This window comes from Solanum dulcamara, chromosome 4 (genome assembly GCF_947179165.1).
Source record: "Solanum dulcamara chromosome 4, daSolDulc1.2, whole genome shotgun sequence".
NCBI lineage: Eukaryota > Viridiplantae > Streptophyta > Magnoliopsida > Solanales > Solanaceae > Solanum > Solanum dulcamara.
In genome coordinates, this window is record NC_077240.1 from 76817328 (window position 1) to 76832959 (window position 15632).

At 30.2% G+C, this 15632-nt stretch overlaps 3 protein-coding genes across 3 annotated transcripts; 1 reads left to right on the plus strand and 2 right to left on the minus strand.

The window, feature by feature from the left end:
- Positions 1–2082: 2082 nt before the first annotated feature.
- LOC129885132 (protein SRC1-like) lies at positions 2083–2406 on the minus strand. Its single transcript, XM_055959337.1, has one exon. The coding sequence runs from the start codon at positions 2332–2334 to the stop codon at positions 2083–2085; it is 252 nt and encodes an 83-aa protein (XP_055815312.1). The 5' UTR covers positions 2335–2406.
- Positions 2407–4546: 2140 nt separating this feature from the next.
- LOC129884376 (inactive protein RESTRICTED TEV MOVEMENT 1-like) lies at positions 4547–5415 on the plus strand. The gene is made up of 2 exons (XM_055958686.1): positions 4547–4808; positions 4878–5415. Exons 1-2 carry the CDS (start codon positions 4612–4614, stop codon positions 5188–5190), a joined length of 510 nt encoding a protein of 169 aa, XP_055814661.1. The 5' UTR covers positions 4547–4611; the 3' UTR covers positions 5191–5415.
- A 6364-nt stretch (positions 5416–11779) lies between these two features.
- On the minus strand, positions 11780–14629 carry LOC129887638 (60S ribosomal protein L30-like). The gene is made up of 5 exons (XM_055962806.1): positions 14484–14629; positions 14279–14384; positions 13035–13136; positions 12126–12194; positions 11780–11995 (listed from the first exon to the last, which is right to left on the minus strand). The coding sequence occupies exons 1-5, from the start codon at positions 14502–14504 to the stop codon at positions 11955–11957; spliced, it is 339 nt and encodes a 112-aa protein (XP_055818781.1). The 5' UTR covers positions 14505–14629; the 3' UTR covers positions 11780–11954.
- Between the last annotated feature and the right edge of the window lie 1003 nt (positions 14630–15632).

Here is a 15632-nt window from a genome sequence, read left to right on the forward strand (position 1 = left end):
ATTTCCTCTTTTTAGATTCTTATTGATTCGTTGATGAATTATGAATTATGAATCAAAAAAGGGGTAATTTTTTTTTCATTCATTGTTATGATTTGCTTAAATCAAATTTAATTAAATTGAATATATATTCATACAAAAATACTGACACGAATGCTGATAAATGTGACCAAAAAAATCAAAATTTAGAACTGAACATAAGAAAAGAATCAATTTTCTACAAAATCAATGCGGCAAAAAAGTGAGAACAAACATTTTTTGTACATAGAGGAACCAAATATATGTTTTTGTACCCTTTTGGATGTATTTGTGTGAGATGTGAGGACTTGCAATAATTTATTGTATTTAGACGAATACAATTGAGAGATAAATAAAGAAATAAAAGAAAATGGATAATAGAAAAACCTAAGATTTTGTTAATTTTGTTACTTGTCGTCCAAAATTTATTAGAACTAGAAAAGAGAAAATGAAAAAGAAATCAAAATAAATGCAGATATGAGTTAACATCTTTAATAAAGTAGTGACAATATACTAATTGGCCCATTAATATATAGGTGAACACAAGGACAAAGAAGAGGAAAAAAATCATTAAATGTCAAAATGAGAATTGGATAGAATGAAAGTCATCATCACATAATTTAAGTCATTAATTGTAAGAAAATTAATGAAAATACTGAATTAAATAAAACAAAGAAACAAATCGGTATTGTCTTAGTTGTGTTTATATGTCTCCTCTTGGCCGTTGAGCTCTATTTCCTTAATACTTAAATTGAATGAAGAAGCAAAATAGCATTACCCTATTGATTAAAATGCCTCCTCTTGGCCTATAAGATATTCTATCGAAAATAACAATTAAAAAGAAAAAGCGAATGAGTCAGCGTCTCGTGTTTTATATGTATTGTCTTGGATGTTTAGTTGTAATTCCCTTGTATATTAAAAGTGGGAAGATGTCAAGTCTAAAGTTGAATTATTGATTTACCTTTAAGCTTATTTTGAGAGTTAGAAATTAAGGTTTACTTTCGTTTTTTGTTTTGTTAACGCATTGAAAACTTACCTCCTATTAAATATGATTAATAATAATCAGATCAAAAGTCACTCTCTTAATTCTTGTAATTACATCTCCTAATTATGTTAATCACTCACTTCCCATCTCATCTACAACCGGTTGTTTATCTTTCTCTGAAACTAATTAATGTAGAAGTTGAAACATATTTGTTTCAATTAATGAGAAATTGAAGGGAAAGAATCACATAGTTACAGAATATGAGAAGTTTTTATCATTGAACGTTGAAGACTACTATATAAATATGCATATAATTCAGTCAATGATTTTATCATATGCCTTTATTTTATGCTATGCTAGACATTAAGATTTTACACATCAATTTATGCTACTGGTCGAAAGTATTTGGTTCAGATATACCCAAGACTATAATGATGTATTCGCCCCTGACCTTATGAGAGTATTAGTTGGAATTTAATTTAGCATTGATAAAGTATTCTTTTTGTTGGAGCTTTCATGCAGGAGGAATGGCTGAAGATTCAGAGGAGTGAATTAATCGTGAATGTACGAGTTCTTTCTATCAGCAATATCACATCTGAATGTATATTAAGTACCCTAAACAATCTTCAAAGTAAATTAAATGTCACCTTATAAATACAATACCATTTTCATGATTGAAAGGTGATATACACCCACATAAGTGACACCTTTATAACACTTTGACAACACTTCAAATAGAGAACGACTTTAGTTTTCATTCCTTTCGTCTTCTCCATTTCACTCATCTTCTTCATTATTTCAATATAATACAAAAGTAAAAGTTACCCTTGGCAAAAATCTAACACCCACATGGCAACTTTTAACAATTTGACGAACATTATGGCTGGAGGTTCTCCTAAAAAGCAAAAAATATAAAAACACCTTTCACTTTGTATTAAAATTAATGATAACTGTTTAAATTTGGTAATCTTCAATATTAGATCATTTTTTTCATATTATTATGATCATCTATAGAAATATCACTTCATATTTAAAATCATAAATTTAAATAATAGATGAAGGAAGGAAGGATTAGATGAGATCTAATCGCTATCGCTTCCACTGCTGCTATCATCGTCGTGCTTCTTCTCCTTCTTCTTCTTCTTTTTCTTCTCCTCTCCGTCCTTGTGATCTTCCCCATGAAGCTTCTCTTTGATCTTCTCCCTATGCCCTTCCTCACCCTTCTCCTTCTTCTTATCCTTGTGCCCCTCACCCTTTTCCTTCCTCTTATCTTCAACGTCCTTGTGCTCTCCCATGTGGAGTTTCTCCTCTATATTGTGCATTATTCCCGACATTTTATCTGATTGCAGTGATCTCTATATTTTACGAGTACATGATGCTTCCAACACTATTATATACTGGTAATTTAGGAAATAAAAAAAGTCATAGAACAAACATTTGTTGCATCACCATCTCCATCGGTTACGTTGAAGGGAATAATTCAACCAATTGTGTTCCCTACCCCTCTTCTTGCCTCTTGTTACTCCATTATTTACGCAACGATAACATCTCAAAATAAAGTGAATAATATTTTCGTAGGACTACATAACATGATTAATCTAAATCTAAGTAGATATCATACATAATTTATAAAACAGAATTAACTTGTTTTTCTTGCAGCGGAAGCAGAATATATATGTATAAATAATTCTTTATATATTAAATTTAAAATAATAAATATAAAAAAAATTATCTTGAACCTTGACACTTGAATCTAGGGATGAATTTTATTTTTTAAAAAAGAATAAAATAGATAAAATAGATAATTTTTTTAGTTTCATAATTGAAAAAATAAAGAAAGAAAGAAAAAATAAAGATAAGCAAAAATAAAAAGGAAAAAAGACAAAAAAGAAGGAATGAAAAAAATAGAAGGAAAAGAAAAGAAAATTAAAAAAAAAACATAAGGAAAAATAATAACGAGAAAAAAAAAGATAAAAGGAATAAAAAAGAAAAGAAATATAACTTTTTTAGTTTCATTTAGTTATCAAAAGTACAAATTTTTTTTATTTTGTTAAGCTTAGAGGGCAATTTTATCCAAAATATTTTTATTTAAGTTAATGGAGGCTATTTTTGTATGACTTTTCTTACACAGCCTATATTCTTATGAAAAATAATTTGGGTCTTAGAGTAGAATTTGCGAGGTGTTATATTTTCCAAGAACTTTTTTAACCTACCTTTTTATGTAGCTGATGTGAGAGCAACATATTCGACTTTCATCATAGATAGTGATATATATGATTATTTTTGATACTCCATGATATGGCGTCATTACTGAGTAAGACAACATATCCTGAGGTAGACTTTCTCTCGTCTATATCTCCTCCATATTCAGCATTATTGTATTCAAATAATCGCAAATCTTTATCACCATGATAACAAAATACATAATCAACAGTTCCCTTCAGATATCTCATGATTCTCTTTATTACATGTCAATACGCTAAATTTAATATCTACAAAGAGTAACAACTTGGTATGAAAAGGGTAAAGGAGAAATTACAAAGTCTATGATTTAAATACACTACAAAATAAATTAGAGTACTAATAATAATTAACATCTATCGTCAATATATATTGAAAGTTGTGTTGGATAAAAAGAAAATTGGTATAATTTCTTTTTTTACCTACACACGATTTTAATTCCTAGTATTTGTATACAGGATTTGTACATGAGGTAAAATCCTAGAGGCATTAGAAGTATTAAATATTATGATTTTTTATCTAGAAAAAATAATTAAATCTAAAGAAATTACAAATCCATTTAATTGTGAAGAAATTTTACCCAAAAAGGGCACGTGAGGGAAAACATAAATTCTATAGAACTTTTACCTCAATATACAAGAATTTTCACATTTAATAATATATAAATTGGTAATTTTAGGACTCTAGTGAAAACTACTTAATTTTAATATATTTTAGGAATCTAGTAAAAGAAAATTACTTAACTTTTCTTTCCATATATTTTTTAAAAGTCTAGTAAAGAAAACTATTTAATTTTTAATTTTTAAGCTATTTTTGGGACTTTATTAGCTATATTTTTTGGACGTTTTTAAACCCTTTTTGACTATTTTTTGCCTAATTATTTTTGGGACTTTTTTTAAACCTAGTCTATTTTAGTTGAAAAATTATTCTGTAAAAATTTTCCTATAATAAAAAAATCTTCTCCATTTAATTTTTATTATGTTTATTATAATAAATATTTAATATCAATAAAACAATAGTATAATAATTAAGAAAAATAATGAAAAGAAAAGATTTTTTCTAAAGCGAAGTCTTTTAATGAAAGGGGGAAAAAAATTAAATAGTATTATTAAGAACCTTCATTCTTTTAATATAGTAGTTAAGTTAGAGTTATTATTATTGTTGTTATTATTATTTTGTTGGTATTAATTAATTTTGTTGATTTTCGTATACTCTAGAAAAAAGGTAAGGTAAGTACTAGATAAGAACGTGTTAAACTAAAAATCACATTACAATCGTTGAAACTTAAAAGGACTCTAAAAGTTGTTAATATCACCCTCATATAAATTAACAACTATATTTCATAGAGCAAGAAATAAGTTAATATTAATATGAATTTGATAAAGGTTGGCCCTGCTGGAGGGAAAAAAGGAATTGCTTGGGATGAAAAGGGTAAAGGAGAAATTGCCAAGATTTTTATTTCCTACGATGAAAACGCAGTTTATTCACTTCAATTCTTGTTCTTTGAGAATGGTAACTTTGTTTTGTCTAACACACATGGCGCTGCACACCACTATAACTTTACTATGGTAAAATACGGAATCTACGTACGAAATATATTTGTATAATTAACATCTATCGTTAATCTGTATTGAAGGTATATTGTGTTAGATCATCCATCAGAGTTTCTTACTTCGATAAAAGGTTTCTACGATCTTGAATCATTTTGTACGTCTATATATTTGAGATCAATAACGTTTGGCACCAACAAGGGTACGTATGGACCATATGGCATGAAGACTTGTGTTAATTACAAAGTAAAAGAGCTCAACCTTCAAATAGGAGATGATGATCGTACGTTTGGTGGATTTCATGGCACTAAATATGGTGATAGTATTGAGAGTATTGGGGTCTATGTGAAGGCCATCACATCCTCCATGATCACTCAAAAAAGGGTTAAAACGGAATAAGGTTAAATCAAAATATATAGTTATTATCTTATAACTATGTATTTATTTGGACTAGTTATACTTTACTACTCATCTTTAGGTATTTAATTTTATGCGTATTTGACCATCTTTCGTCTATCATTTATCTTTGCTTAAATTTATTGATTAGAGTTTGCTTGAAAATTTATATTGTAATTGGATTTGAGTATAATTAGTTGAAGACTTGGAGTGGTAAATGTTCATTTATTCAAGGTTTTGGATTCGAGTGTTGTAGGGTACGGAATTGTCTTTGTTAGAAAGTATTTTACCCACGATGGGATACTTCTCAAGTATGGATTCCTCTTTGTTAGGGAGGGGTGTTCTACCCCCAGTGTGAGACTTTCCTATGCAAATTCGAAATTTAGTCCAGTGAATATCGAATACGAAGTGAATTTAAAAAAAAAAAATGTCAAACCTTTCAAATTTGTAATTGTGAACTTAGATTGCTAATTTCATGAATGATTACCAAATTTCTATTATATTGCTCTAAGTTATTAAATTATCTTTTGTAATGAATAAATCTTTTGAATCTACATAACTATTCAAGAAAGTCATTAAATTATTTTTTGCAATCAACACGATAATTAACGTTGTCTAAATATCATAGCGACACTAGGCAAAAATAAAGAGACTTTCTATATTACTTAGGCATAAATTAGAATTACGATAAGATATTTTGAACCTAAAAAAGGGCATAAATTAGAATGATTTTTTTTTTGTAACAAAATTTATTTAGAAATTTTTCGTGATATTTGAGTAAAGTTGAGTGACAATGAAGAGGCAGCTTAGAATGCTTCAGTTGTTAGGGATGGTAAGGTGACTATGGAATTTGTTCTTATGCACCTACCGATGCGATTAGCAAAGCCGAATCATATTACATTGTCAACAACATTTAATAAAATCAAGAAGAAGTGAAAAACTATCAAGTGTTTATTGAAAAAATTGGACAAAGAAGACAAGAGGAAAATATTTCAAGCTAAGTTGGACTGGCAAGCTATCATTTGAGTTCATAGATATATAAAATGAAATCTGGGGTTGATAGCTCAACTTTATTTTTGGTTTTTCTATTTTTGCATTACTTAAGCATCCTTATTTGTAATATCATCCTAGAGTATATTATAAACTCTAAAAAATTTACATGAGAACGTTTTTCAAAGTATTTAGAACCCATTTGCGAAAATCATTTCGAAAAAGGAGTTAAAATCGACCCACAATCACCATTTTTTGTAATATTCAACAAAACCCCATTTTGAAGTTCAAAATCATGATAAAATCAATGGTTTGAAGAATATTCGTTAAAAATACTTACCAATTGAAGAATCTCAAAAATCTTTTAAAAATTCGCCTAACCCGAGCTTAGAAACTCAACAGGAAATATTTCACTGATCAATGAGTTTTTATCTCTGCAACCGCGGAGGCAAAACACTGAAACTCCACGAACGCAGCTCGAACCCAGTGAACATGGAGAAGAAACCCATCCCATCTCCGCAAATGCGGAGGTCAGTGACCTGGCCTTGTACAAATGCTATATGCCTCTGCGAACGTGGAGAGTGACGCACCATACACCAGAAACAACACCCACCTCAATGTACAAATCTCTTAATGGGCCCTCAGGATTCGTTCGAAACCCCGTACATACAAACCAAATATACTACCCCACTAAATTCGACGTTTTGGACTCAATGAAATAGTCAGAATTTGAATTTGAGGAATCCATGATCCGAAATTCATTTAGTCGCAACTAAACTAACCTAAGGCTCAAGAAGACCAAAACGCCCTCAAAGTTTTCGAAAAATACACTAAACCTCTTCCTAGGCCTAAAATCCCTCCTGAATCCAACGAAATCATTGGAAATCCAATCCAAGCATCCGAACTCTGAACGTTGTAAAAAGTTAGTCCAGAACAACTTAAACTTCCAACTTAAGATCTCAAATCCCCAAAACAACTCCAAATTCAAAAACGGCAATTCTCCTTGATCAAATTCCTCATTCCGGAGCTGATGGAACTGACGGAATTCCATTGTGAAACTCGTAGCTCCGGTTGATACTAAATACCACTTTTGAACAACTTAAGCCTTCAAAACTCAAAAACTTCCAAAAAAAAATCTAAACACCCTCCTCCCCCTTACTTGTACTCTTCTCTTTGAAGTTGGCTTTTATTTATTAATTAAAAAACTAGGCTTAGGCACCTTGTCTAATGGATTCGATTAAAAAAAAAGACAAACATGACTAAAACTTTAACCCCTTTTATATGTATTTTGCTCATACATCACTTAAACGCAGATATTCATGAAAAATAAATATCTACGTGGCTAATTATCATGTTCAATAAGTAAATTAAGGATAATCCGGTGCATTAATCTCTTGCTATGTCGATATTGAAAGAAAACTTGGAGAACAATAAATCTGTTGTACATATACTTTTACAAGAGACATTATTTCCAAGACTTAAAGAGTTCCTGTTTACACATCACAACTCTTCACGTTGCGCTAAAATTTATTATGAAAAAAAAGAGTTAACATCTTTACGAGATTGATTGACGCAATATGACAAAAGGCAAAAATTGGATGAAGACGGTACAACAAAATAACAAACTACACTACAACAAATAAAGAATTTTGCAGTAATTATTTAGCAGCAATAATATAACTGTCGTTATATTATATTTAGTGTCAATAATAAATATGTGCATTTATAATCAGCACTCTGTATAAATATCAGTAAATAGTTTAGCGACTCTGAACGGAGACGGTAGGTTCATGAAATTGATCTCCTTTGTTGGTTAATTGATGAAGTTGATTTCCAATGGCAGTGGGTTATTTGGTGGTGGCTTAATGATGTTTGTCAAAGTATCGACGCTCCTTTTTATGTCGCTCTGACTTCTCTCCTTTCACCTTCCCTTCATATAACCTTAGGAGCCAGTTGGTACCTCAGTTGGTTGGTTACTTGAATTTTTATCTTGTTGGTGAGAGTTCGATTCTCCATCTTATAATCCCCTTCCGTTTTTTCCTTGCCTTTTTGAAATAAAAAATCACCAGCCAATAATATGCTTGCTCTGAATACTCATATAGGAAAATGTTAACTACAGCCAAAGAAAAGTAAAGGCTCAAAAATTCTAAATAACGCATTTTTTTAAAAACTAAAACGTGAAATAATTAAAATTTGAGAATTGGAAATCACAAAAAAGCAAAGTAAAATGCAAGTCTAGAAACACAAACTAACAAACTAAAAAATTAGTACCTCTTTTTGCAACATTTAGATTTTTAGCTCCATGTCTCACACCTTCACTTGCCAATTAATTTTTAGACACTAAATTCTCAAGAAAACTTTGGGAAATTTATTAGAAATTTTCATTGTCATTGTTTTTTTTCTTTATTGAAGTTCTAAGCAGAGGGAGGTGAAAGGAGAAAATAATTATGCAATCGAAGTTCTTCTCTTTGAAGTTATAAGTAAAGAGGAGTTTTGGGGCGACAATAACAATGTAACGTATTTGGTCGTATACCCTTTCAGTTGTTATCTTCAATTGAATTAGAGGCGAGAATCTTATTTTTACTTTTTATTCAATTGTGATTTGGTGTACAAGTTTTTTTGATCGTATCCTTTCTGTTGTCACATTTTGTCTTCAATTGAGTTGGGGGCGAGAATCTTGTTTTTACTTTTTATTCAATTGTGATTTGGTGTGCAAGTTATTTTGTTCGTATCCTTTCTGTTGTCACATTTTGTCTTCAATTGAGTTGGGGGCGAGAATCTTGTTTTTACTTTTTGTTCAATTGTGATTTGGTGTGTAACGTTTTTTGTTTGTATCCTTTCAGTTGTCACATTTTGTCTTCAATTGAGTTGGGGGCGAGAATCTTATTTTTACTTTTTGTTTAATTGTGAGTTGGTGTGCAACTTTTTTTGTTTTCCCAAAACATGCATTACAAATAATAAAGTAATGGATGTTACTTTCTACAAATTTCACAGATATTTTATCCAATTGCCCTCATTTAATACGTACTTAATTTTTAAACAAGCTTGTTTACGGACACGTGCATTACACGTGTGTTCCACATAAATATTTTAGATATATTAGAACGATTAAAATTCTATGAAAATATGCATATAATGAGTAATAAAGCGAGAATTTTGTTCTTACTTTTTGTTTAATTGTGATTTGGTGTGCAACATTTTTTGTTCGTATCCTTTAAGTTGTCATATTTTGTCTTCAATTGAGTTGGGGGCGAGAATCTTATTTTTAGTTTTTGTTTAATTGTGAGTTGGTGTGCAACGTTTTTTGTATTCCCAAAACATGCGCTACAAATAATAAAGTAATGGATGTTACTTTCTACAAATTTCATGGGTATCTTATTTGATTGCCTCTTTAATAAGTATCTAATTTTTAAACAGATAGTTTATGGACACATGCATTACACGCGTGTCCCACATAAATTTTCATACATATATTAAAACGATTAAAATTCTATGAAAATATTCATGTAATGAGTAATAAATCGAGAATCTTATTTTTACTTTTTGTTTAATTGTGATTTGGTGTGCAACGTTTTTTGTTCGTATCTTTTCAGTTGTCACATTTTGTCTTCAATTGAATTAGGGGTGAGAACCTTGTTTTTAATTTTGTTTAATTGTGAGTTGGTGTGCAACATTTTTTGTTTTTCCAAAACATGTGTTACAAATAATAAAGTAATGGATGTTACTTTCAATAAATTTCACGGGTATCTTATTTGATTGCCCTCATTTAATACGTACCTAACTTTTAAATAAATAGTTTATGGACACGTGCATTACACGTGTGTTCCACATAATTTTTTATACATATACTAAGACGAATAAAATTCTATTAAAATATGCATATAATGAGTTATAAAATGCAATAATTACAAATAAACTTTAAAATATGACAAAAGACATCAAATGAGGAGCATATTTTAATGTTTAAAATTAATTTATTTAAGCAATCAACTGTGAATTTTGAACTTTTGTCAGTAGTTAGCTAACTTCTAATAAAGTCATATATGGCTCATTTGAGCCCAAATAAAATAAAAACTTACGACAATTAAAAATCCATATAAAATTAAGGAAAAATTACTTGGGTAAATATTTTTAATAAATAATTATTAATTTTAGCGATACTTTTTATTTATTATCATTTATAGCAATTCATAGCAATATTATGATATATTTGCTATATATTAAAAGTGAATTATGCATGCAATATAAATGTATTATAAGTGTTTTAAAATATATTATGCTTGTTTGGTAAGAAATTGACACAATGTATTATAAGTGTATTAAAGTGTGTGATAAATATATTATCCATGAATAAAACTTGTATTGTATGAGTTTTATAAATTATTCTTGGTAATATGTATTAAAACTATATTATAAATATATCATTTGTGTCCAGTGAAAAGAAATATTATTGTTATAAATGGTAAATATTTTTTTTAAATATAGTATATTTATGTAAGTTTCCCTAAAATTAAATTGAAGAAGTCTAATAGAACGAAAACATAAAAAAAAATTGAGAAGAAAATATACAACGTATGCTTTCTTTAATCATAATAATATACGAAAAAAGAAATACAGAATTATAAGTGTTATGAAAAAAGAAATATAGAATTATAGGTGTTCACTACTTTAACTATAGAATGAAAAGAACAAATTTGGATAGGGATCTCATTAAACAAAAAGGATGAATTTATATAGATGAAAGTTGAGAAATACTAAAAGATATCTTAAAATTTTAAATTAAATATTTGAAGGTTATGGAAAATAAAAAATATGAGAGTTATAGATATTAAAAGTAGCAATTGAATAATTAATTAGATATGAGATATGAATTGAACATTTGAAGTAAATAAAAAAAGGATATAAATTCTGTAATACCAAAACTAAAAAATAACAAATATATAACATAAGACATACCATTCTTTTTTGAAAAAATATTCAAACGTAAGGGAGTTGGCCGGAAAAAAAAAGAACAAAGAATGAAAAACAAAAAGGGATATATGTAACACCCTAAAGTTCCTAAGTACCGATATCAGATCGGGAATGTACAGAAAATCCAAGTCTATAGATTTTTTTGTGTTTTATGGACAAGCAAACCGTAAGAGGATCCACAGACAGTAAATAGCATCCGTAAATGGACGTCAAAAAAATTAATCTGAAATTTACAAGTCTTAATTCATAGATCAACTTCAGAGACTTGAACTTTCACTTGAACAAGACAGACTAGATTTATGAATCCTAAACCCTTTTATGGGTCACAAATGGCTCTGTAGACCAAAGTTTTGAAACTCAGATTTCTGCAAACAGGGATTTACAGCCCGTAAATGAAACCGCAGACCATAGATGCCATCATGAAAGTTACCAAACCCAGTTTTTAGTCAGGGTTATTTTGGTCTTTTTCCACATTCCTATACCGTCTTTTTGGACTATCCTAAGTGGGATTAAAGAAAATTAGTCGACCTAAACCCCTCCTCAATAGTAGGTTGAATTTCATCATTAATCTGGAAGACAGCTTACCAGAAAGTAATTAACACAGGAATATGGGAATTCAACAAAGAGAACAGGAGGAACAGATCAAAGTCTACATAGTAGATTGAAAGATAACTCGGAAAAATTGTTAAATTAATCAGATTAAAACATCATCAAAACTTTCTTCCAAGTGATAAATGAAGTTGCCAAACTCATCAAATAGTAGCTACTTTTCTTAATAACAATGGAGCAACTTCCGAGAACGCCTCTCACTGGTCAGAAGGCAAGCTCTTAATGATATCAGAATCACCTGTAATCCAGAAAAGTAAATGGGGGGAAAATTAAGAAATCAACAAGACAGAAACATGCTTTTTATGATAGCAAAAGCAAGAAATACAATTAATTAATGGACGCTATGAGGAACACCACTATATGCCCACCTGGGTCAATAATACTGAGGCAACAAACTCTGAAGTATTTACCACAGGCAGTCCCCAAGTCTACGTTGTCTGCAACAATGGAAAACATACAAGCATAAGAACAATAACATCACCGAAAAATTGAAAACAATCTACCAATGTGATGACCTCCAATCATCACAAGAACAATGAAAAAATTAGAAACTTAGTTTCCACTAAGAGGTTTCACAACGAAATGTAGTTCTCTACACAACTAAAAGCATAAACAACTCACTAAATTTTTTGACAGGTGAATCAACAAAATCACAGCATAAGAAACCTTACAAGGCAAGAGAAACTATGCAGGCATAACCAATATACATCTGAACATAAGCTAATCTAGAGGTCTACATTTTTTTTTGATAACCGAGAAATCCATCTGTGGCCTGCCCTTTGGACCAACCATAGCCTTCTAAACGCTGGATGATGCGCCCACACCTCTACCCTTCTACACTCAACTACCAAACAACAAGCAGGATTAAGTTGATTGTTAGCCCTGTGACAGATATTATCAGGTTTTCCCCCTCAACGCACAATATATAAACTTAGTTTGCACCCCAGACTATTTATGCTTAGATATCCTTTTCATGATATCAATCCTATTAATAGAGGAGATTTTTGTGGAATTCCATCCTGATCACTATTATGAGCACCTTTAGTGAACCCATATGCAAATCCAAACAAAAATCTTTCCAAAACAATACCGATACAAGAACTTCAGACAGAAATCAAATGTTATGAAAGAATTATTATCAAAGAGGCACCCAAAAGAAAGTAAATCACTTCAGTGAAAGCCATATGTTGAGAACAATATCAAAAACACCAAGGCCACTTTGGGAGCACAAAGAGATATTGGTATCCAAAAGAATGTAATAAATGACAGGGACTCACTTCCGTTGTAGTGGTGAACTCCAACCTTTGCCAACATAGCATAGTACTCTATCTCGGACTTCCTGATAGGAGGACAGTTGTTGGCAATGATGACAAGTTTTGCTGTAACATTCAAAGATATAGAAACCCAAGTTAGAAAACAACAAAGACTACTCCCTCTCTGACAAGGAATCGATAATCAGGAAATATGCATCCTTCCCCTCTTATTTTAAATAAAAAATAGTCCTATTAACCTCACAAAAATTTCCAAAGACCATTCACATGGAAAGGGAGTAGATTTCTAAATTGCGATGTACTATTTGCAAGAAAAAAAGGACATGAATAAGTTGTTAACACAAGAATCAAACTATATAGCCCAATCAAAGCAAAATGAATAGAGGATCCATAAACTGACACCAACCACATGAGGTTGATGATACAAACATTAATTCCTAAATAACCTTGCTATAAAACCTAGCAAGAATTGATATAGTCACACATTACAGATTTCTCCTTAATTATATGAATGTTGATACCAGAATTTTTCATCTTCAACTCCTCAATTTGATCAGTATAGGTAAGAACTATGTGGTGACCGCTTCTTGAGACAGTGCTCATTAAATTTTCTTCCTGTTTAATTGGTATAATTAAAAATTAAAACTAAGATCTGATTGGTTAAAAATTGAGAAGTCATTTTCAAAATTAACAGCTTAAAAACCTCTCCACAAGAATACTAGCCAGCCTTAGTAGTTTAGGGTCATCTTAATAATATCACAGATCAAGGTAAATATTTTAGAAAAATTGATCTATTTTATGCTCAAAGAGAAAACCCCCAAATTATATTTACCAATAGTCATCAATAAGGGTCTCTGTTATATTTTGTTGACTCAAATGCTACAACAATCCTGCATCCCAATTCGATATTAACCCTTCTCCCCTAAGGGATTAGTCTTTTATGGCTACATTTCAAACACAGAGAACTGATACATAGCAAATATTATGCTGAAAGAGAAAAAACACCAAATTAGATCATCCAATACTCATCCATAAGGGTCCCTGTTATATTGTTGGCTCGAATGCTACACAATCCTTTATCTCAATTCGATATTAACCCTTCTCAGCTAAAAGATTACTCTTTTATGGCTACATTCCAAACACAGAACACTGATAGTAATACAACAATCCATAGCAAATCGCACATCAAAATTATACCAGATGACTTTTTGCCGAAACTGAAGAGTGATTGAGTTCACTATAAATAATACCTTTGGAGCTTCTAATGGTCTTGAGAACAGTTTTGTATCCCAATGTGTATTTCCCGCTCTTCATAACAAGAGCGAGCCTGTTGTTAATGCTCTCATGAGTCTTCTTCTATAAAATTCACAATCATCGGGAGAAAAAAAACCTAGTTTAGCATTTTCATGATCCGATTAGTACACATATATTGATTGATGAAGAACAGATACTTACGGTCTTCTTTGCAGCCACCATCGTGGATTCCGGTGAGGATGAACGATGTCGGAGATGGAGGATTGAAAGAAGCAAATTGCGTCGACGGCGGCGAACGAAGCCAAATATGTGCGGAGAGGCTTTCAATATATAAGCTGATGAGTGCTCTCTAGGGTTTGGGTTGAAGACTGATAAGCCCAAATTCTTCTGAGCCCAAACTACCAAGGTAGTACCCGGTCCATATTTATCAACCCGCACTTTTGTTTGTATTTTACGTTGATTTTTAATTTTTATCTTTGAACGCAAATAACTTCTTTTATGGAAATATAAATTTTAAGTATAATAAATAAACGCATTCTTTAACTTGATTTCAAATAATATTATGATCTCTAATTTTGAATGTACATCAATAGACTTTTAAACTATCCAAACATTAAACAAATAAAATAGATTATAACCAATGAATAGGCAAATATTTAAGCATACAAAAAAAAAATACAAATCTTGAATAATTTTTTTTTTGATTCAAAGAGAATGAGCGATGAATTTTAGAAGCTTAGGATAGGTTCTATTGGAGCAGAATTAATGAAGTAAAAATTTATTTTCTAAATGAATTTGTTTTCACGTTTCACCCTATTATATATTATTATTATACATCATCATCATTATTATTATTATTATCTAAAATCTACATGTAACTTTATAGTTAGTTGGCAATCATAAAATGGCTCACTAAACACGTAAGATCTTGAAAAAATTGATAAAAATAATAGATATACGACTTTTTCAAAAGCAAAATAATCAAATATAATAATAGATTAAGTGTTGATGAAGAGTTTATTGGCTTATTAGATGAACCAAGTAAAAATAGTGATGCGGAGCTAGATGTTTTAACATAATTTATTATATTTTTTGATGAATTAATTTTTTATATAAAAATAATAATATATATTAGGTGGCAAGGTGCGTGCATCAACTTTGAGCACAAATTTAGGTGTGACTCTTTAAAAGGTTATATATTTTTCTTTTAAAATGTCTAGGGGTAATAGGACTTCCGTGAAATATAAATATATAGTAACAACAACAATAACAACATATCAGTGTAATCCTAATAGGTAGGGCTGCACCCTGAAAAAGGATAAGTGTGTGGTAAGAATCCTATAATAGATT